The sequence below is a fragment of the Euprymna scolopes genome, chromosome 23 (genome assembly GCF_053919585.1).
Source record: "Euprymna scolopes isolate OS-2025 chromosome 23, ASM5391958v1, whole genome shotgun sequence".
NCBI classification, from domain to species: domain Eukaryota; kingdom Metazoa; phylum Mollusca; class Cephalopoda; order Sepiida; family Sepiolidae; genus Euprymna; species Euprymna scolopes.
This window is the reverse complement of record NC_136504.1, coordinates 38,997,124-39,022,315: the sequence shown is the minus strand read 5'-3', so window position 1 is coordinate 39,022,315 and position 25,192 is coordinate 38,997,124. Positions and strand designations below refer to the sequence as shown.

The following is a 25,192-nucleotide window of genomic DNA, read 5'->3' as shown; positions in this document are numbered from 1 at the left end:
CAAGTTGCCTGTGTGAGCAAAAAAATATAAAAACGAGCAACAACAGCCAGGCTCGAACAAGAAACGCAAAAGAGGAGAAGAAGGGAAAAAGTTACTGGCAAACGCATTTGTTGACACGGCCATGAGTTCTTATGGCATTGCAAAATAAGGTTTTCAAAAATAATTTTAGTTATTACATGTGTGTGACTTGTGAAAATAGTGACGTAAAAAATGACCCCTTCCAAAATGTGGTCCAGTCGACTGCCACAAAATTAATCTTTTTTTCTAATTTTCACATGATATGGATCCGAGGGATTGCTGTTTCGGATGGTCTCAGTTTTGACCCAGTCGGATACGCCAACAAAAACTTTTAGCAGACATATAAACACACACACATCTTTCCTTTATATAATAGACTAGCCTGGATTCCAAGCATTGCCCGGGTCAACATGAAGTTTGGTTTGAACACAGCTGCTATGCTAAGGATATTGAGCACTTTCATTGATAACCTCACAACAATTTAAAAAATAAAAGAACAGATAAAAACAAAAATGTAATCGCCCCTAATCGTCAAGAGAGGAAGAGAGAGAAATGTTAGAATTTAAAAATTTTTTCGTTTATAACAAGCAATTGATAATATGTATGAAAAGTTATCGTCTGCTGCGGGGAATTGCAATTGTAAAAAAAAAAAAAAAATTAGATTAAATTAAAAATAAATAATAAAAAAATAAAATTAGCATGTTACCAACAGGCAATTTCTATAATTTAAATTCTTCTAATTTTGGAAAATTTGCAGATTGGCACACTCTGTTACTCCATCTCTTCAGATTCTACTTATTTTAGGTGAAAATACTTGAACTCACTGAAAAACTTGACAGAAAGAGAAAAAAAAAAAGCAATTATTTTAGAATTTAGAGTGGGGAATCAGTTTTGTACCTAAATGTAACATAGGTCATCCTAACTTTTTAAGGTAATTAACAAACTTTTTTTTTTACCACTAACCCGAAGTCCGAGTAGCAAGGTTGTAAAATAATGTTAGCTATTGGTAGGCAACGCCAAGAAGAAAAACATTCAGTGGGTTGCCCACATGCAAATGGATTCAAATGTTAAGAATTTGGTATTTCCATCATTGTCTAACAGAATGCATAATTTGACCCAGAAATATGCGAGCAGATATCGGTTAAAGGTTGAGACAATAGACATGCATCCTTGGTGAATCCAAATAGCTGGGTCAATTTTTATGGAATTTCATACTAAGGTACTTTATGAACCTGGCAGTGTTCTTAGATAGGTCTTCTGTCAGAATGTCTTTGATAGGTATCAATAATCAAAATAATCCAATGAAAGAAGGAACAGGCGATTTGGGCTAAAGTTAACACCTTACACAGCCTAACATCACAAGTGCATTTGAGAAGTTTTATTACCACACAAGCCGAAAGCCCCACCATATAAAATCAACAGTAGGCTGTTTGATATGACACAAGACACATTCGAAATTAATGTTTCTGTTTAAAGCATAATTTCACAATGATACTTGACTTTTATATTTTAAACTTAAATTCAAGCCATTATCACCACACAACCAGTAATGCCAGGCATATAAAATCAACAGTAGGTTCTTTGATATGACAAGGGGCATTTTAAAAATGAATGTTTTTGTTTAAAGCACAATTAAAGCATGATAAATGACCTTTGCATTTTAAACTTTAATGCAAGCTATTATATATAAAAAAATCTTTTATAAAATCAACAGTAGGTTCTCTACAGTGTAATGTAGACTACAATATATTGTGAACTAAGTTATTGTGAGGAGGCATGTGAAACTTCCTCCAGGTGCATTGCAATGGGTCCCCAATTAGAGCAAGCAATCAATCAATTTGATTGAAAAATGGGCTATTTCATCGAGTTCCCATATTAACAATCATCCGAGCCGGACTAAGTAATTTTTAACAATAAATTGTCTGCAATTGTCTTCCCTGAAACCTCTCTCCCACAGGAAAGACGTTGCGAGCCTGTCTTTGTTTTGTCATTACTTCCATGGCAAGTGCTCGTCTGAGCTCCAATCCCTGGTCCCCCTCGCTAATCTTTCACGAAAAACACCCGTCTAGCTGAAACCACTGTCAAAGATTTTCCCCACTCTTTATCTGTGCCAAAACCAAAACGTACATTCCATGAAAAAAGCTTCTTTCTTAGAAGTGCACGCCTGTGGAACTCTCTTCCGTTTGCCTGTTTCCCACCTGACTACAACTTGGATGTCTTCAAGTCCAACATAAACAAATTCCTGATGAACCACCCCTTAAGTGAGACACTTTATCAAATCTCAACACTAACATACTGTACACGCAATAACCCTTATCCCTTAATAAACAAAAAAAAGAAACCTTGAATTTATGTATAGGGAGTTTATTATATATATTCTTGGTGGGGGAGGGAGATGGATTGACCTAGTGAGATGAAGGACCGTTTGAATAAATGCACAATTATTTAAATTTGTAATTATTACAAAAATTCTGTATAACTTGCGAAAGATGCTGTGTTTTACGTTTGTTCTAAAAATGGAATGGAAATTTAAATTTTGTTCCATTTTAATCGAAAGTAATCAAAAGTGTAATATTCCACAGTCGCTTTATATATATATATATATATATATATATATATATATATATATATACTTCAGAATAATTTTTTACTTAACAATCAGTTGGTATGGAACCTCTTGTTACAATAACAGAAGCCTGTTCTTGTGAGTAAATATGAAAATAGGATAGTCAAGGATTCGAACTTGCGAATCTAGATTTGGAATTGAAAATTCCAATCATAAGTTAAAATAAATACAAAATCTTATTGAAAATAAGGAATGTGGAATCGCAATTGTTTAGCTCACACAAATGAGTTAGATATGGAATTTGTTTCTGTTGTAAAAACGAAAATTAAAATAAGGAATTTAATCGTCAATTGAAATTGTAAACATATTTTGTAATGAGGTTACTCGGAAAATAGGTTACTGAACTCGGGGTCATGTCAAGTTTTGCAACGTGACGCATGTCAAGGAAACATGCTCGGTGAGCACATGTTTAATCATGCGATGACGTGACGAGTTCTCAATATAGGTAGAGTTTTAAATGCAGTCTGGCAGAAAGAGGGAAGAAGAGCCTAGAGAGACAGGCTGACACCAAAACCTTGGAAGCGGAGGTTAGAGAAGAAAAGCCATATAAAGAAACTTTGAATTCCTCGAGCGAAATCAGGACCGGTCATAAAATAAAGGACGTCATCATGTGTTTTTGCATCTGCGTCATCGTGTTGTTATTCAACAGAAAAGGTATTGTCCATTTATATTATAAGAACCTTGATAAAATCATCATCTAAAAAAAATGTGTTAGAAAGTATATGTGTCAAAGTATAAATGTTATAGAAGCACTCCCGTTCACATAACTGTCAAAAGTATAAACGCACTATCTCTCGGTCTATCTATCTATATATCAAATCGCCTCTCAAAGTGTATTTATATGTACTCTGTCTCTATATCTCACAATGTCTCCATCTCAACAATATGAACACTCCTAAGACCCTAATCTCACACTAAGACAATACTACTACGAACAGTCAATACCAAAGAACAAATACATACATCATCCCTTCTAAAAGATAAGCATTACATGTGATTATAAGATTTACAAAATATTACTGGCGGTAATATTCTGTAAGTTATCCCATCTAAATAAGAATTGCTTGATATGCAAGATAGAGGAAATAAATTAAATTGTGATTCAATGAATTTCAAAAAACCCTTATTGAAATGAACTGGTTGAGTTTCATATCAAAGATTTTTATTATTCTAAGCAAGACAAAGAATACTTTAGAAAATTAATCTCCTTACCCTATAGGGTTTCGATGTCTACCATCTCATCAGAGGAGAGAAAATATTAGCAAATACTTATAAAGGTATGTACCCTATTTTCTAAAGTCAGTGAGGCATGGAAAGTCAAAGTCAAAATAATTAATAATCAGAAGTCCTGTAGCAAGAGGATTTGAATAAAAGGATATGAAAATTGTAGATCCAGATTGCGTGGTAAAATCCATGGTGGACGTTCTTTACAGCAGTTGGGTAATAAGGTCCAAGTTTTATATTGGGTAATCCAAGTTATATATTGGGTAATCCGCATAGCTTCGTAGATATCTGAATCGGGCAAGTTCTTGTATAAATTTGTTTGTGGGTCCAGCGAAAATAATTCAAAGTCTGGTGGTATCCTTTTCATTAGAATTCTATATTATTATTAGTGGGGTGAGGTGTTAGTTGTAGGGAGAGGAGGTAGTGGTGAAAGGTAGGAAGTGGGGTGAACACATGTGCATATATATCCATATATACATGCACACATATATACATACACACACACACACACACATATATATATATATATATATATATATATATATACATACATAGCAGAATAGATATCTCTTTAAATAAAGTTCAAAGACTCATAAAAAAGTTTGACCGGTCGTTTAATTGAGGTCAGGTTGTGTACTGGATATAGAGACTGGATCAGGGAAGGAAAGGGGGAACAAGAAGAAACATAGAGATAAGAATAAAAATAAAAAGAAGAGGCCAAAAACGCAAATGGAATAATGCATTTTTTCAAGATTTATACTAGTTTCATCTTAAATCCCTTTTTCAGTTTAAATCGAATTTGTTCAGTCAACTCAAATTATATATCCTATTCATGAGGTGCTATTCTTATTAATTTTATATGCATTTATAGTTTCCCTTAAAACAGAGGATTGAAATAAAGCTTTAGAATATACTAATGTTTATGAGTGAATTACCAACTGACCCAATACCTAGTAACAAATGTAACTGCCAAAATAAAAATGAATGCCCTCTTAATAACGATTGCATATACAAAGGCAAGATATTTAATCAGTTTTTGGGTGAAACTTTGGCTGTCAAGAGGTCAAAGTTGAAAAGTTGACCTTTGCAAACTCTACCAAACTCCTCTGCCAATTTTGGGTTTAATCATTTGAAATCTTAGATGTAGGTTACTGCACATGAATCAAACTTTTTAATATATATATATATATATATATATATATACACATATACACATAAAGTTATGAACAGTACAGAGGCCTGAGCAAAGCCGGGCTGGACTGCTAGTATATATATATATATATATATATATATATATATATATATATATAAAATCAGTAAATTTACAGTACGTTTTTGTTATTTTTATTTATTGCATTTCCATTTTTCTTTTTTTCTGGTTTGTTTGTTTTGGATTCATCTGCGTCTGTTACTTCGCTTGGCTTAATCTGATAGTTGCCAGTCAAGCTTGAGCTATGATTGGTTTAAAAACCTGACGATCTGGTCAAATATTGCAAGAGTAACAAATTTTATTAAGGTCCAACTTTTAAAATCTGGTTGACTTGATTTTATATTTTAGATATGTACATCAAATAATGTTTCTATTTAAGCATTCGCTTATACTGACCTTTTGTCCTTCTGGGTAGATGATAATTAGAATCTTTTTCAAGGAACCTTGCTGTGGTTTAGCTTGAAATTTTGCAATAGCAGATTCCATTTCGGCCGCAACTTTTTGGGGTGAATAGTTCAGGTTGCCAGTTCCAAGAGCAGGAAAAGCAATAGATGTAATGCCAATATCCAATGCTTTTTCTAAACATTTTTCAATGAATATTGAAATGTTCTAGCAGAAAAAAAATAGGAAGAAAAACAAAGGACAAACATTAAACAATAAATATAAATGTACTACAATCAACTCTGAAATAAAATTTGCTTCCTTTTATCTACATAATAAAGTGTTGCAATGTAAGCTGATATACCTATTACAAGAATAAATAGACTAAATACCAATATCCAATGCTTTTTTTTAAAACATTCTTCAATAAATATTGAAATATTTCTAGCAGACAAAAACATTAAACAGATTTACAATTAACATAAATGAAATAAAATTGGTTGCCTTATATGCACAGGGGAGATAACCAAGCAAAACTAGACAAAATTCATCCAAAAGCAGCAAAATCGAAGCTGGCCTGCCATGACACTATACATTCAAATGTAGGCAGATTTGGGCATATTTTATTGGTTTTGAAAATATAAATTGTTTTTTACCAATTGTCATAAAATATTACAATCTTCAAAAAGACTTCAAATTTTTATGTACACAGGCAGCAAAAAGAAAGTTTGCACTTGTAATCTTTTCAAAAACTGCAAATTCAAAGCTAAATTTAATTTAACTGTTCAAACAAACTATACCTCATTTGATTGGCCTTTTATTCTCCTATAATTTTACCTCTTCATATTTGACTTTTAATTGAAATATTCTAGTGTTCATGTCAATTTAAAAAAAAATACAATTACGGACTTTCTTTTTGCTGGCACTGTAGTTTCATACAGATAACGAAAGATATGAGCATTTTAATATTCAATTGGGCTACCAGTATATATATATATATATATATATATATATATATATATATATATATATTGGTCAGAATTTAACAAATGAAGGCTCATTGGATAGGTAATCACCTGAATTGTGTAGTGCATTACGTGACAGTTGCACATTGAAGGGGTCAGCCATCATCCAGAGCCTATTTTTGGCACTTTTTAACCTTTTAGAAATAAGCAACAAATTGTTAGATTTTTACAAACTAATTTTTTTTTTAACAGCTTTAGCTTAATTTATGTAATACTAAGCTTGTGGATATTCGTTTTCAGCATATTCGAAAACCTACAAAAATTGTCATTTGAAAGCTTAGTGTGAAGGTGGAAAGAAAGTAAAAAAATACAGAAAGACTATTTCTTTTCTTTTTAACCTCTCCAGATGTAAGAGATAATCAATGGCTGACAAAAATCATTAATTGTTAAAATTTGTAAAATTTGATTTTTTTAAATTAAAAAAAAAAAAAAAATTCTAATATGCGCCAAGTTTTCTTTTAAAATTTTCTTCACCATTTCAAGCTGCCTTTATGTTATTACAAAATATATTTATTGGCAGGTTCCATAAATCAAATGACTCCCTCCAACTAGTTCCAAACCGGTTTGGATATTGATCCATGATGAATGCTTTAAGTTTAGCATTCACGAAAAAAAAAAAATAAATAAAATAATAATGGTTATTTTATGGGCATTTTTCTACTGATTTTTATCCATGTTAATGTATTTATTAACTTTAAATCAAACCTTTTGTCTAATTGAAATTTCCCTTTTTTTTTTATAATTTCATTATAATTTCAGATTCTTTTCTACATTTCTTATGTCTTCTATTGCCATAATTATGACATTCCTTATTTTTAAATTAACAATTTTCATCCAAGTTGTTCTGACCTCATCCATAAGAAAGATTGATTTTAAAGGAAAAAAGTTTTTGATCTTTCATTTTTTTTCAGTGTCATGGTGTCATTAATTGACATTCTTGAGCAATATTTTGTAATGTCAACTTCAAGTCTTGTACTAGTTTTAATAATAGACATGATCTTATGTTTTTTTTACAAAGAAGTCACCACTTATCAAGATCCAGAGGCCATTCTAGGATAAGGGTTAATGAGGGTTTGGTAATCAATGGAACAATATCATAGTAATCGTTAGTAGTGGAAATTTCGTAAATTATATAAAGTTAAAGTTAGAGTTATCGAACTTGGTGGCTTTCTTCTTTATATTTAGTTATTTCTCTTGTCTCGAGTGGATATTAAATATGGCATCTGGCTATCAGTAACACGTGTTCATCCAATGTAGTGGAATGTACTAAGTGAACTAACATTGGTTGCAGAGCATAGTTTTTTTGTGTGACAGACATTATATATGTTGTAACACAATTGAAAGAAAGATGGCGGCATTTACAAAACAGCAACCTATTTTGTAGAATGAAGAAATGTACATCAAATGGAAACAAGATATAACTACATGGTCCATCTTCACGGATTTACCTAAGGAAAAACAGGGCTCAGTAGTATTTTTGTCATTGCCACAAAACATATAAGAAAGAATTTGACACTTAAACATTACAGATATCGGCCGAACTAATGGATTAAAAATAATTACAGACAAGTTGGATATTTTTAAGGGATGAAAACACAATGGCATACATGCCATTCAAGGAATTTTACTTTTACAAAAGACCTGCTGGAATAAACATAAACGACTTTTTAGTGCCTTATGAATTCTTGTACCAGAAATTACCTAAATATGGAATTTCTCTGCCGGAAGGAGTTCAAGCATTTTTTGTTTTAAATGCAGCGAATGTAGGGAAAGAAAACGAAAAATTAGTGCAAGGACAACATGTGGAAGTTTAACTTATGCAGCAATGAAGGATACCTTAAAAAAGTGTTTTCTGATATTTCTTCATTGGAATGCAAAACGATTTTTCAAGGAAGAAATTTAAACTGTAAAATTCAATCGGAACAGAAGTAAAAGGGAACAAAAATTCTATTGGGGAAACAAAACAAATCTAACGGACAGACAAGGTAAGACAATATGTCGGTTTCAAATGTGGTTCTATTAGGCATTTTGCTAGAGACTGTACTGGTTTTAGTCCTAGAAATATTTACACTGTTGTGGATTCAGACCATGTACACCTGTCATTAATTAATTCCGAGTCCTGTAATCGAACATTGATAAATGATTCTAATATGAAAATGTCCAATCTTGTAAAAGAGACACTGGGTATGGCAGTGTTGGATTCTACCTGTTCTAAAACTGTTTCTGGAGAACTTTGGTTTAATGTATTTTTTGGTACATTAAATGACTGAGATAAACAGTTAGTGAAGACTTTTAAATCCAACAGGACATTTTGTTTGGTGATGGAGAGGAGGTAAAGGCAATTAAAGCAGTTAAATTTCCGATAACTATATGAGGCATAAAAGGTGTCTGAGCATACATTGAGGCTGACATTGTACAAAAATGGTTTACCCTTATTACAAAGTCATAAATTAATGAAAACTGCTGGCATGATACTAAATTTAAAAAATGACAGCTGTAAGATTTTAGGCAAATATATAAAATTGCAAAAGACAACTTCTGGAGATTATAGTCTTCCATTAACAAATATGCTTTTCCAGGCTAAAAGTCACCAAACTTTGTGTTATATTGTGAAGCTTAAAAAAATACACTAGAATGGAGAAAAAAACAAAGGCTGAAAAATTACATACACTGTTTGCTCATGCATTAAAAGAGAAATTGGTATCATTGGTGAGAGGCAGTAGGGTTTTTAATGATAAGGAATTTCTGGCTCTTATTAAGGATGCCTGTGATCCGTATTCAGTTTGTTTAAGGCTTAGAAGACCCTCTCTTCGTCCGGTGGTGGGATTGGCTCTTGGAAACCGGTTTAATGAGACTGTATGTATGGATTTAAAAGAATTCAGACATAATCAATTTTGGATTTTATACTTAACTGCTGACAGGCTGATTAAAACCAAGAAGAGTGAGAAATTATTTGCAACATATTTTTAATGTGGATAGCAAATTTTGGAGTTCCTAAACGCTTCTTAAGTGATAATGGGGGAGAATTCAATAATGATGGTTATAGAGAGATGAATGAAAAAATGAATATCGAAACTTGCACTCCAGCCGCTGAAAGTCCATTTAGTAATGGCACTGTGGAACATCATAATTTAATATTGGCTGGAGCAATGGAAAAAAACATTGGAAGATGAGAAATAGCATGTGCTTCGGCTGTTAGTGCCAAAAATGCTCTTCAGAATTATTCTGGACATAACCCAAATGAGCTTGTTTTTGGATCAAATATAAATTATGCCATCAGTTATCCGCATTAGACATTGCAACAACCAGTGATATGGTTAGAGTCGATTTAAATGCTTTACATTCTACAAGAAAAAAAGTTTATGGAGGCTGAATCAAGTGAAAAAATTCAGAGAGCACTACGATTTAATATAAGACATTATGTGCATGAACAATTTGTGACAGGGGACAATAAAGGATGGCGTGGCTCTGCTAGAGTTTTGGGTAAAGAGGGTTAATGTGTATTGATCCGACATGGAGAAGCATTCTACAGGATGCATCCATGTCACTTGATGAAGATGAACAAAGACCTTGGTAGGCCAAGAAATAAAGAAAATACAATTCCCTTAAATGAGATGAATGAAGTCTTAGCAGAGAAAGTTGAAGATCAGCATGATGAAAATTCCAATAGTAACAGAAAAGAACTGAAAGACAATACTATTAGGCCGAGTAAAGGGAAAATAGTTGACTATAAAATTATTGGAAGTAATGAGTGGAGAAAAAAAAAAGATTATGAGTACACAACCAAAATCAACTGGAAATTATGGCCATTGGTGGAATATAGAACCAGCTGCAAAAAATGAATGCCCAGTGTGAATCAATTGGGATAAGGTTGATAAGTAGCGAAGACTTCCCCAATTAACAGAAGGAGTTAATTAAGAATACGTTTTCCTCACAACTGAATAAGAACAAGCAAAAAATGTGATTGATACAAAGGAGAAAGAAAAAAGAAAACCCTGATAACTCATGAAGTGTATTACTGTGTCCCTAACATAGGTCAAAAAATGCATATCAACAAGATGGATGATAACAGAGAAAGTTAAGGATAACAAAAAAGATGACAAAACCTCATCTTGTAGCATGTGGTATGAAGAAAATTCACACAACCTAAAAGCAGACTCTCCAACATGCAGTCATGAAGCTATGTGTCTTGTAATGTTAACAGCCTCTGTTAAGAATTGGCAGGTGGAGATCCCTGATTTCACCTCAGCATTATTGCAAGGTGATATGCTAGAGAGAGAAGTATTTCTCAGACCACCATCTGAGGCATGTCCAGAGTCACAAGTGTGGAAGCTGAAAAGATGTATTTATGGATTGAATGATGTGCCCTGTTCATGGTACAAGAGAGTTACAAGGGAATTAGCTAAACTAAAAGGAATGGTAAGTACATATGACAATGCACTGTTTCTTTGGAACGATTTATCCAAGAACTTGATGGATATTCTGGTAATGCATGTAAATGACTTCATATTTTGTGGAAATGATTATTTAAAAAAAAAATGTGATTCCAGAATTAAAAAAATATTCATATAATAAGTGTTCATACTAAGTGAACTAACAGACCAGTTGGAAAGTAGGGACATGTGGAAGAGACTTCCACAGGCATGCAGTTCTAAGAAAAAAGCTTTATTTATGGAATCTACATTTAGGTTTAGGCACAGGTAAAGAGTGAGGGAAATTATTGATAGTGGTTTCAGCTAGACAAGTGTTTTTCATGAAAGTTTAGCAAGGGGAACCATAGACTGGAACTCAGATGAGCACTTGGCCATGAAAATAACAATAGAGCAGAGACAGGTTCACAACGTCTCTTCTGAGGGAAAGAGGTTGCAGAGAAGAGAAAAGGGCATTCCCTACTAGGCTACAAAGTTTATTTTAAATTCTGTCAAGGCAGGATAAGTTGTTTCTAGCATCTAGCCAGATGTGGCAACAGTACTCCATCCTAGGACGTACTTAGCGCTCTTATACAGATAGAGAATTTCATCAGCAGTGTGATATCTACTGGAGTGGTAGAATGATCCCAACATTTTTCCAGCGACTTTCAAATATGACACATCTGAACACTTCATCGATTAAGTTAGTAGAGTTTGAATTTGTCTCTATTCACTATGCTAGCAAATGTAACATAATCTTCCGTATCCTTTTTGGTCAGATTAAGCCATTATCAACACATGTTAAAAAGTGAACTCCTTTTGTTAATTTTTTGTTAAAAAACAAAATGGTTTCCTGAAACAAAATATATTTTGAAGTTTTGAAAGTATGTAATTAACAAACTTTTCATGTTCAATTTCCCAGTCAATTTTTTTTTTTTTTTTTTTCATCTGACCATGTAGAACAATGTTTATAAAAGATTGTCTTGTACTGTCTTGTATGCTGCAGATGTGACCACATTTTCTGGCCTGTACCTAAATTCTTTAATTACTTTGATTGATTTCCTTTGAGAAATTTTCTAAAAGTTTTGAAGATCATTTCTACTGTCAATTGAGGCATTTTCAAGCCTTTTATTATCTTTACTATTTCAGCTATTTTTCTTGTTGATTTAAAAATTCTTATATAAAACTTTTGAAGTCCTCAACATTTTTTTGTAAATTGGTGGACTTTCTTTACGTCTTTGTTTATAAACTTGTTAATAGTGCATAGGCAAGCTATGTGCATGGGTCGATACAAAATTCTTTGCACGCTGCCAATCTATTGTATTTTAGTTTGTCAGTTAAACAGTAATAAATACATTCAGAATTCAATGTTGGAAATCAACTATTTTTTTATTTCTGAATATGCTGTAAATGTGACCGCATCTTCTGGCTTACATAAAAGTAAATTCTTCAACTGAGTCGATTACAGAATTCACACACACATTAGCCTTGCTTTAACTCATGATGCATGTACTCACATCTGAGATTCACCTCACTTAATTCAGCTGTCCATAGCAAAAAACATGCAAGCAACCATTTAGATTGCAATGCAAGTCTGCACTACACTTTTCTTACGCTTCACAAATGATTACATTTGTTTAGGACTTAAATGAATGAAAAGAACATGGATTTAACTTATCCCATGGAAGAAAGTGTTATGACAAAAATGTTGTTTTAATGAAAATTTTATTAAGATATGGGAAACGGGGAAGTGATGAATTATGGAAAGGAGAAAGAGAGTATAAAACCTAAGGAAGTGAAGAGATTGTTTTTTTTACTTTTATAAAAGAAGAATCAATCAAGGCTTCTCATTGAGTGATTTAATCAAGTATCAGCACCTCCTATTCATTTATTTTTAGACTTTTTGATGCAATTCACAAAAATGTTTTGAAACAAAAAAGTGTAATACTTACTTCATTAGGTTCTTCATTGGGTGGAATTGCTCCAAAGAAAACATATTTTGCTGATAAATTATAGCCATTTGCGATTGCAATCTTTGGAAAGTCAAGGTCATATTTATATTGTCTATAACACTCATTTTGCATTAGTATACCTGCTTTATCGAGTATAGCTTTTGAGAGTCTTCCATTTTTTAAATCTAATGAAGGATGAATACTACTGACAATAACATCCACCTGTCAAAGAGAAAAATTCATGTGTAAATTTGTAATTAAGAAATTCAATTTTGCTAATATATTAAAACAAGAAGAATACCTGAGGTATTGCAGAAGGGTCTCATGGGTCGATTCTTAGACCTTTATTATTCCTGATATTTATCCCTTCCCTGTTAAAATTGCATCTGAGATGCATATATTTGCTGATGACATTACCCTCTATAACAGACATGAGGGAAAAAAGATGTACACATATCCAAAGCAATGGCAGTAACCTCAGAAAATGACCGTCACTGTGTAGTGCAATGGGGCCGTAAATTGATGGTAATCAGTGTAGTATCTGTTATGATGCTATACTTCACATTTTCTATCCTCAGTCAGTGGAGGAGAGATACTTCATGACTAAGACAATTTTTACTTTTTGTTCCTATCCAGAGTGCCCCTTTTGGGGAGGTGGATTTCCCCCACATTAAAAACAGACCTTGTGTCTAACTCTGCTCTTGTGGGGAGGCAAATAAATAGAAACATTCTAATACTAAACTTCTTTCTTTTAACAATTACAAGAAATTTCTTCAACCACTATTGTTAGACCAGAAGTTACCTGCATCATGGACTCTTCCAGTACTATATCATGATGTGAGATAACGCTTTCAGGGGAGCCGTATTGTAATACCTTAGAATCAGCAGGAGTACTAGTAGTATACAGCATATATTACTACCTGTAATGGACACGACCAGATAGTAAGCTCCACTTACCTGTTATCCTATCCTTGTAATCTTTTGATTAATATATTTTTTGGATCCACATCAGTGGCGACAGAAGGATTCGAAAAATGCACTCATGCTGAAACCCCAATGCCTGACGAGTCCCTCATCAATTCAAGAAATTCATTGGGAATTTTGTCCTCACCACATCAGTAATGAAGTAGTGATAGAGGACCCATCTAATCACACAGCAGTGTTGAACAAAAAATTAAGCTAGCATTACTACATCAACAAAATAATATGCCGGTTACGAAAATCAGTGATGAACTAGCAATTTGAATATTTATATACATATATAAATATAGCTACTGAATATTTAAAAACAGTCAACCAAAGTGGAGAACGATTGTTTACAAAAAAAAATAAAAACTATTTGTTCACAAAACAAACTCTTCAACTCAAGAGTGAAGTTAAATTCCAGCAAAATTTTGCGTATAAAATAATCATCCCCTCAAATTTACTGAGGCGAGTTCTTTACTTTAAAAGAAAAAAAAAAATAGGCAAGTTCTCACACAAAAGAAAAAAGAAATTTCAAGAATTTAAAAAAAAAATGCCAATCATTTTTTTTTCTTCTGTCCAAAGGATAATTTTTCTTTTCTCCCCTGCCAACACTTTTAAAGAAACCAAAATGTTAAAGAACATAAGCAATGAAAAAAACAAGTTGTCTATAATTATAAAAAAAAACCCAGTGAAAAACAGAAAAACAAAACATGCTTACTTGCATACACGTTAGCAAAAAAGAAAAAAGAAGAAAAAAAAAACTGTTGGATACGCACACAAAAAAAAATTTTTTTCTTTTCATTCCTGACTAAAATATATATTTGTTTTTTTTGGCTAACAAAAAAAAATATATAAAATATTAAGTGTGAAGAAAAAATTTAAATGACTGCATTGGCAATGAAATACAGTTTCTCATAAAAAAAAAAAAAAACAGTAAGTTCAGTTAAGCAAATTATGTGTCTATTTTTTTGTTTAAAAAAAAAGAAAAATTTTCTGGTGTGTCTTCTCTTTTGTACACGGGTCTTCAAAACAACAGTAATCGCTGTCAGTTTTTTTTTTTTGTCATCCTTTTATTCTACAGCTGTTATAATTTTTCCTATCCAAATATGGAAAATTTTCAAAAAATATGCAAATGCTAAAGGTCCACATGTATCAGCAACAATAATCAGAGGAAAGGCAGCAACAAATAGAATTCCAACAACTTAAAACTGAACTACAGCAAAAACAACTTGAAGAATTATTTGTAAATTCATTAAATGTCTCTAAAAACTTTGAAAAATACATTATTTTTTCCAAGAATACAATCTACAACTTGATTGAAACATTTCATAAAAATAAATTGATGCACTGCTCTCATTGCCAATTTGTGCGATTTTACATCATATCGCTTTATTTCCTACTACTATATTTTCAAATGCTCTGATCTTTTTTAACAAAATTTAATTGAGATTTTCTATAAAGCATGAATTCTTGCTGTTCCCACTCAACCTATTTTATATATACGTGTATGTGTATGTTTATTTTAATTGAACTTTGAACTGAAAAATTTCAGGAGAGGAGCGCCATCTCTTGGATTTCTTTTACTTGTTTTTAACCAAGGCTGAATTTCAGGAGAAATGTGAGGCAGTTGGAAAAATGACATGGAGAAAGTTGAGTTGCACTTTGATATTGTGATGAGATGATTCATTAAAGTTTGAAAATTGACACGTTTACTACTACTACTACTACTACTACTACTACTACTACACTATTTAATAGTATACAGAATCAACTATTCGCTGCATTTTATCGTTTTTAACAACTATTATGAATCTAAAATGGTCTAGGTCTTTTTGCCTGTAATTTTCACAGTCTGCGTGCACAAATGAAGGCAAAACTCAAGTTTAGGGCTTCTAATCTATGGCTTGCATGGTTTATGTTGGCCAAAGGAGAGCAAGATTTGAGTTTAGAGTTTCCAGTCTGTGGCTTGCATGGTCTGTGTTGCTCAAAGGAAAGTTGAACTCAAGTCTAGAGCTTCTAATCTGTAGCTTTCACTGTTTGTGTGTCTGAATGTCACTTCTGCTTTCTCGTTCGGAAACCCATTAATAGTATACATAATCAACTATTTGCTGCATTTTACCGTTTTTAACTACTCTTATGAATCTAAAATGAAAGATTAATAACAAAAAAAATTAATTCTGTCCTGAAAATCCTATATATCAATTTTTCTCAAAGTGAATGGTACTTTGATATTGGGAGGTAGGCAGTAATACAAAATATACACACACATATAGAGGCAATCAAACAACTTTTGTTTAATATTGTTGTTTTCAATGAAAAAAAGTTGTATGTGTAAATCAAGGGTAATTTCAGAGATCAAAAAATGGCTGATTCGATTAATTATTTTTTTTGAAAAGCAAATTTTGTGTTTAATATTATTTTCAATTTGAAAAAAAATGTTTTATATGATTATTTAGGGTTATTGTCAAGATCGCATAAAATGTATACAAGGCAACAAAGTCGGGCTTGTGTACTATATCATTGTTTTTAAATACATATTTTGTTTATAATATTGTTGTTTTCACTTCGGAAAAAAGCTTATATATGTTCATGGGTTAGGAGGTACTACCAGTCTATTCTAGAAACCAAAGGGAGTGCTAGCCTGAAAAAGTTTGGGAAACCCTGTTGTATATCGTTAATTTGAATAGAAAGGTATCCTTAATCATTGCCTATACACCATCAATATATTAAAAAGCTATTGTTCTTCTTTTTTGAATATGAACCTAGTATTTTAATCTCACCATCAGTGTAATAAATGGATCAATTTTATAAAGACTGTTTCAAGAGTAAGCTGCAATCCTATACCTGTATAAGAGGCAAGTACATCCTATGATCGAGTATTGTTGCCACATCTGAGAAGGAGCTGTTTGGAGCACCCTATCCAGTGTTAACAAAGTTCAAAACCAACTTCGAAATCTAGTAGGTGATGCCCTTTTCTTTTCCCTGCAACCTCTTTCCAACAGAAGAGACGTTGCAAACCTGTATCTGCTCTATCGTTATTTTCATGGAAGATGCTCATCTGAGCTTCAATTTATGTCTCTTCTTGCCAAACTTTCATAAAAAAACACTTGTCTAGCTACAACCACTATCAACAATTCCCCCCACTCTCTATCTGTGCCTAAATCTATGAACAGATTCCATGAACAAAGCTTCTTTCCTAAAACTGCCTGCCCATAGAATTCTGTTTCGCTGGCCTGTATAGTTGTCTTCAAGTCCAATGTAAACAAGTTCTTGTTGAGCTGTCCCCTTGAATAATCAAAATTATACCCAATTTCCACCACTAACGATTACTATGCTGTTGTCCCAGTGAATTCACTACAAGTTAGGCATGCAAACGGGCACCTGTTGTACTACTGGTATTGGAAGGGAAAGCAAGATAGGCATTATTTGAATTAGGTATTGGCACACTAAATGCTGAAGATGGAATGGACAAGTTATACCAAAAACGTGAAGTCCTCTTTTTAGAAGACGCCAATCAAGCAGCATTTAAAGCATACAAAACTTTTGAAAGTCATCAGAGACAAGGAACATTCTATTGTAAAATTTTCTCATTGGGTTTGAACGTCAAATTGTAAAATTAAAAGAACACAAAATAATTCTGCCTTAGTCTGTTCTCACGTACAGAGTATTAAAAAGCACTAATCTCACCCTGAAAAATGAACGGATAATAAAAGCCACCTTTTCTGAACTTACACTTGATGAAATGTAAAAACAATTTAAAAAAATACTAAATGACAGCCAAGCTCAATCTTCATTACTAAAAAGTTCCGGGGTCATAGTAAAGACCGAATCGCACATTGTTTTCAGCATGGACAACAAAAACAAAACTAAGAAGACCTACTACAGTAGTCGCCATGATCGAAACCATTCCAGTTTTAATAATTGAGGTAATGGCAGAAGGGACCACAACAAAAACTTAACATGCTACACAAAAAAAAAGTTTAAACCCCAAACCTGAAAGCGATGACACTACTAAATGTTTCAAATGTGGTTGTAAATATCACTTGGTCCGTGAATGTCCCTATGTTGAAACTGAAGACAGTGAAAACAGAGGCCATTTACTCACGTCCAACTTTATATTCAAAAAACGAACAAAAACAATGTGGCACCATCAACACGTTTTTAGGAGAGACACCTGGATCAGTCATCTTGAATAGTGGTACATCTGGAACAGTATGTGGAAAAAGTGGTATAACTCTTTCTGGAAACCATACCAGAAGAACAAAAACAAAAAATAAAAATTGATGCACTGCTCTCATTGCCAATTTTTGGGTTTCACATCATATCGGCTCTGACAATACCACTTCACTCCATTTCCTGCTAAATTTTTTTTGAATGCTCTGACCTTTTTTAACCAAATTCATTTGGATGAGGTTAGCACTTTATTTGATATTTTCTTTGAAGTACAGATCCTTTCTGTTCCCACTATGCCTATGTGTGTGTGTGTGTGTGCGTGTGTGTGTGTGTGCGTGTGCGTGTGCGTGTGCGTGCGTGTGCGTGTGTGTGTGTGTGTGTGTGTGTGTATATATTCTAATTAATATTAAAGAATGTTTTTCTTTTAGCACAATCATAAAAACACTTACGGGTATTTCAGTGATGAAGCCTTCTTTAATATCAACTGTGAATGGATTATTTGCAGCACCTGGAATTCACAAAAATAATCAAGAAGACAAAAGTAATGAAGGAATATTTCAGGTGAATTTGGAAAGAAATTTCATTTAATATGGTGCAAAATGCAAACAAAATTGGTCTTCTTTGAACTGAAAAATTTCAGGAGAGGAGTGCCATCTCTTGGATTTCTTTTACTTGTTTTAAACCGAAGCTGAATTTCTGGAGAATGGCATGGAGAAAGTTGAGTTGCACTTTGACATTGTGATAAGATGATTCATTGAAGTTTGAAATTTGACTCGTTTTACTACTACTACTACTACTACTACTACTACTACTACTACTACTACTAAGACTACTACTACTACTCCATCACTATCATATTCAATGTAACATTTGTAACATAATTTGTATACTGCCATATTCTGAATGGCTTTTAGAAATTGATTTTAAAAACTCACCTATTTGTGACCAGCTTTTTATTTATAACTCTTTCTTTCAAGCCTATTTTTATTACTTCCTCCCATGTTTTCCTTGGCTTTCCCCTGCGGACTGGACCTACTAACTTAACTGCTCTACACCTACTGATCCAAGAACCTAATACAATGTAAACTGTGAACAATATTAGTTTTTGAAAGACAAAAAAAAAGTCCAGATTAATATTCCATTAGGTTACAGATTCTTAGCAAGCACTTTTTTTTTTTGTAACTCTAATTCTTGGTTTCTCTTTTAAATGCAATCAAAGTTTAATTAATAAAAATAATCTGATTTCTCTGCTGTTGAGTATATTGCCACACACACAGGATTTTGTGTGGATTAGGGCTAGCAACCTGTTATTCCACTTCGCATGAATGACTGGACGATCTTACAGAGTTTGTGACTTTCACAGTTTGTATGGCTCAAAGAGAGACAAGATGGGTTTAGGTCTCTGGTTTATAGATTTCATGATTTGTGTGACCAAAAGATGAATGAGACATGATAAGGAAGAGACTCGAGAGTACGGTTCCCAGTGTGTGCCTTACATGCCCCAAGAAAAGACAAGATATGGGTCTAGGTCTTACTGTCTATGTTGTCGAAATTAGTAACATATTCAAGACTTATGAAAAATGATGAAATGTTAGTTATTAGTTATTTGATTGGTGTGTTTGTAAGGAAATAACTAGCCAGACAATGTCTCAAAGTTATTATTTTAGTAAGATGAAAGGGATTATGTGGGTTAAATCATGAGAAATGATTGTCGATGGCACAAACAAAGGCAGGACTGAAGTCTAGGGCTTCTGGTCTGTAGCTTTTATGGTTTGTGTGGCCCAAAGGAGCATAAGACATGATTCTAAACTTTCCGGTCTATGGCTTTCATGGCTTGTTTGTTCAAAAGAAGAGTGAGACTCTAGTTTAGGACTTCCGGTTTGTAGATTTCATTACTTGTGTCTCAAGGTCATCTCAAACTCACCAATAGTATACAGAAACAACTACTTGTTGCATTTACCAGTTTCAATTATTTAAAATGGTTATGAAATGATTGAATAATAATGAAAAGTAAAATTTGTTCTGAACATCCTGTGTATAATTTACTTTGAAAAGAAAGGTATACCTCAAAGGTATCCTAGTCTATAAGGCTTTGATGAGTTGTGTGACCAAAAGTAGAATGCGACTGCCAGTCTGTGACTTTTTTGTTTGTGTGACCTGAATAAGAGAGAGACTGGAGACTAGGACTTCCACTGTGTGTCTTTCATGGTTAGTATGGCCCAAGAAAAGAAAAGACATGGATCTAGGTATTTTTGCCTGTAATTTTCATGGTCTGCGTGGCACAAGCAAAAGCAAAACTCAAGTCTAGGGCTTCTAATCTATGGTTTTCATGGTTTATGTTGGTCAAAGGAGAGAGCAAGATTCGAGTCTAGAGCTTCTGATCTGTGACCTTCACTGTTTGTGTGTCTTAATGTCACCTCTGTTTTCCAGTTCGCAAACCCATTAATAGTATACAGAATCAGCTATTTCCTGTGTTTTACCGTTTTTAACTACTATTATGAATCTAAAATGAAAGATTAATAAAAAAAAATATTAATTTTGTCCTGAAAATCCTGTATATCAATTTTCCCAAAGTGGGCAGTGCTTTGATATCGAGGAGGGGGGGGGACAGTAACGCAAAATGTGGCAGATGGGGGGTAACTAAAAAATATACAAACATATATATAGAGAAAAAAATAGGCAAACAAACAAATTTTGTTTAATATTGCTGTTTTCAATTAAAAAAAAGTCGCATGTGTAAATTAAGGGTAATTGTTTTATGTGATTATTTAGGATTATTGTCAAGATCGCATAAAATGTATACAAGCAAAAAAAGTTGGGCTTGTGCACTATATCATTGTTTTTAAATACACATTTTGTTTATAATGTTGTTGTTTTCACTTTGGAAAAAAGCTTATATGTGTTCATGGGTTAGGAGGTGCTACCAGTCTATTCTAGAAACCAAAGGGGTGATAGCCTGAAAAAGTTTGGGAAACCCTGTTGCATATAGTTAGTTTGAATAGAAAGGTATCCTTAATCATTGCCTATACACCATCAATATATTAAAAAGCTATTGTTCTTCTTTTTTTGAATATAAACTTAGTGTTTTAATCTCACTGTCAGTGTAATAAATTCCATGAACAAAGCTTCTTTCCTAAAACTGCCTGCCCATAGAATTCTGTTTTGCTGGCCTGTATAGTTGGGCTTGTATACTAGTGTTATATAGCAGGGGACTCATATTAACGGGGACATATATAACGGTGGTGATGACAATTCTTGGGGAGACATTTATACAGTTATTTGAGCATCATGACGACTGTGATGATAAATATGGAGCGAGACATTTATATTTGACTGGGATGATTCTAGGAGACTTAATATTAATAGGGACTGAGAGATATGATACAAGTTCTTAACACAGAGGAGAGGAGGAGATACTTCACTTATGATGGAGGGGAGGACATAACTTGGAAATGATAAAACACATTTACCTTTTTGTTGTAAGGAATGACGAGACAAACAGTTACAAACACATTTGGTTCTTTATTCAATCGACCGATCGGTGACATCAGGAATTCAAACTTTGATTTACATGGTCTATTTTTCCTCCACTCGCTTCTAAGGGGGGGCTCTCCTCTACAACTGACTCTAACTCATCAACTGACCAACTTTTGACTGACCAACTCTCCAACTCAACTGATAACTGACTAACTTCAACTCCTCTAACTCCGAACGCTTCGATTCCTATATTGAGAAATGACGTCTCAAGGGTGTTTTCAAATGTGACTAATTTTCATGTGGCTTTACATATGTTTGTCCAAACACACTTTTGGCAAACAAAGAATCCTCAATTCTAATTCTAACCTATTTTTGAACAATATATTTTTAATTTGCATTGTTCATTCTTTTAAATGATATATTTAATATTCAGATTTCTAAAAGAATCTACAATCGACTCTTTTTCCGACATAAACAATATTTAACTATTTCTAACAGAATTAACAATGGACTTAATTTCTATCATTCCATTTTCCATTATTCTCTTTAACACTTGCCTACAGGGTTCGATTCCAGCCTTATCCTAATATCATTTTCACTTATCTAGTATGTCTTCTTACTTACATGATAAGGGACAGCCCTTTCATGTAACACTATATCATTGTTTTTAAATACATATTTTGTTTAATAATATTGTTGTTTTCACTCCAGAAAAAAGCTTATATGTGTTTATGGGTTAGGAGGTACTACCAGTCTATTCTAGAAACCAAGGGAGTGCTAGCCTGAAAAAGTTTGGGAAACCCTGTCGTATATAGTTAATTTGAATAGAAAGGTATATACACCATCAATATATTAAAAAGCTATTGTTGTTCTTTTTTGAATATGAACCTAGTGTTTTAATCTCACTGTCAGTGTTATAAATGGATCAATTTTATAAAGACTGTTTCAAGACTAAGCTGCAATCCTATACCTGTATAAGAGCCCAGTACATCCTATGATTGAGTATTGTTGCCACATCTGAGAAGGAGCTGTTCGGAGCACCCTATCCAGTGTTGACAAAGTTCAAAACCAACTTTGAAATCTAGTAGGTGATGCCCTTTTCTTTTCCCTGCAACCTCTTTCCAACAGAAGAGACGTTGCAAACCTGTATCTGCTCTATCGTTATTTTCATGGAAGATGCTCATCTGAGCTTCAATTTATGTCTCCTCTTGCCAAACTTTCACAAAAAACACTTGTCTAGCTACAACCACTATCAACAATTTCCCCCACTCTCTATCTGTGCCTAAATCTATGAACAGATTCCATGAACAAACCTTCTTTCTTAAAACTGCCTGCCTGTGGAATTCTGTTTCGCTGGCCTGCTTTCCAGCTGACTACAATATGGTTGTCTTCAAGTCCAATGTAAACAAGTTCTTGATGAGCCGTCCCCTTAAATAATCAAATTATACCAAATTTCCACCACTAACGATTACTACACTGTTGTCCCAGTGACTATCGTACATTCATTAACTCTTTGTAGCAACCCCCCCTAATGAACTATACTCTCTGGCGGATCAATGCTTCCCTGTAAGTTCTTCGGCCATAGACTGGCCAATCGACAGGCAGGGCGCATTGATCCTGCTGTCCCCAAAAAGAGTGGAGGGGACATCCAACAGTCAGCACAGAGCCGTGAGCGAAGACACACCTTCCTCTCCTCCTTGCCCAGCACCGACAGTCCGACGTGGACCTGACTCAAGAACTTCGAGCTCCACCACTATTATCTCGTGGAATAAAGACTTGCAAAGGTTCAATGTTAAAAGGAGTTTGTCGTTTTTTATCGAGGGTTCTAAAAGATAAAAGATTAGCTGGGGTACAACTACCCCACAAAAAATGGTGACCCGACGGAACGCTCCTCGTTAAAAAAAAAACTTCTCAAACAAAAAAGAATATTTTTTAAAGAGAACGTACAAACTTTCTTCCAAACATTTGCAAAAAACAAAAAGAAATTACGGAGAGCACTCAAAACAAACAACAACTACAGACTGAAAGAAGAAATAATATTTCATATATATATATATATAATTCTTCGAAGGGATTCGCACAAAAAGAAACAAAATTTGTTTTTACCAACCAAAGAAAAAAAAGGACAATTCTTTGTGTTAAAAAAATCCCACGTGGCCCCTCCCTCACCCACCTCCAAAACGCACATACACGTAAAAAGTATCGGCGTCAAGGTGTCTGCGGCTTACAAACGAAGGAAACTAAAAAAAAAAAAATGAATTTTTGTTAAAACAGCCATTTCCAGCTAACAAGCTCTCTATTTCCCCCCCCCCCCAAAAAAGCGGCCTGATATTCTCCATAGAGAATATTTTACAAAAAAAAAAAAAAACCCCGAAATCATCTTCCAAAAATCAAATACTTATCACCAAAAACCATTCAACAACACCGGACATATTGTTCCCCCACGGAAAAATAAAAAAACATCCCCGCCGGACACATTCATGCAATTCAAACACCACGTGTCATATATAGACTTAAAAACGTTTTAAACGGATATTCTTCCCCTGCCAGCAAAAGAAAAAACCAACGTGAGTACTTGCTTCATATAAAAAAAAACACACACACACACACATAGTTTTTCTATTTTACCAGAAATATAAAAATAAAAAGAAAAAGCATAGTCTATCAATTTATTTTATTGTTTAAAAAAAAAAAAATATATATATATATTTTTTTTTTTCTCCTACTACGTACAGTTCGATACCTTTTCTAAATACCCCACGCCACACGTGCTTCGGCTTAAATGTTCCTTTTCCTATTAGAATAGATTTTTTTTTTCTCGGTCCTCCCAGAAGGGACCCATAAAAGTATATTTCTTCATTTTTTTTTATTTTTTATTTTTAGTACTTCCAATATTTCTCGTGTTCCTTTGGCATTATCCTTCAAGTCGGATAACTGAATATTTTTTGGTCTGTTCCTTTTTTTTTTTTTCTTTTCGTTAGTTAAACATGTCCACCGTATTGCCTGCCTTTGCTGGCGACGTGCGAGTTTGGTTTGCCCAATTGGAATCCCATTTTTTGGCAAACAACGTATCGGAGCAGACAAAACTGCACATATTATTCAGTGCATTCCCCGCATCGTTGATGCCAGTTATCAAGGATTTGATAACTGACACCCCCATTAATTCTACCTATGAAAGCATAAAGCGGGAGGTGCTGCTCCGAACGTCAGTCTCAGCAGAGAGGCGTTTCCAAACGTTGGTCCATGATGAACTTTTAGGGGACCGTAGAGTGAGAATACTGGCAGAAGACGTCCCGGCTGACAGTGCCCTTATAAAGCAGCTCTTCATTTCGAGGCTGCCATCTCAAGTAAAGGCAATTTTGGCACCTATGGTTGAGAAGCAATCTGTAGATACCATAGCAGCATCGGCGGATAGGGTGATGGAATTCTCTAGGGGACCTACCACCGCTGCGATCCCTCAGCCACAGGCTGAAGTTTTTACACATGCTGCTGCGACTGGGAATGCAAGCCGAGACGCCACGTCTTTGGCTATACTTGACGCTATTGAGCGTCTCACCAAAGAGGTAAAAAAATTGAACACAACTAGAGCACCATCGCCCAGACGCCGCTACCGAGGTCGCTCACCATCTCCCCATCGCCGCCGCCAGTCTAACACGCTAGGGCTATGCTTTTACCATAGCCGTTTTGGAGCAGAGGCACAGAGGTGCACAATGCCCTGTTCGTTTTCAAAC

The 25,192-nt window shown here is 33.9% G+C and overlaps 1 protein-coding gene across 3 annotated transcripts in view; it reads right to left on the bottom strand.

The window, feature by feature from the left end:
• Positions 1-25,192, bottom strand: part of LOC145245845 (uncharacterized) — a 152,734-nt gene that overhangs the window by 93,010 nt on the left and 34,532 nt on the right. For all 3 annotated transcript variants that reach the window (XM_080107505.1, XM_080107506.1, XM_080107507.1), the window contains 3 exons: positions 18,434-18,492; positions 12,846-13,067; positions 5,475-5,687 (listed from right to left, as the gene is read on the bottom strand). In XM_080107505.1, coding sequence (XP_079963631.1) covers positions 5,475-5,687; positions 12,846-13,067; positions 18,434-18,492 — 494 coding nt within the window. The remainder of the gene's footprint in view (positions 1-5,474; positions 5,688-12,845; positions 13,068-18,433; positions 18,493-25,192) is intronic.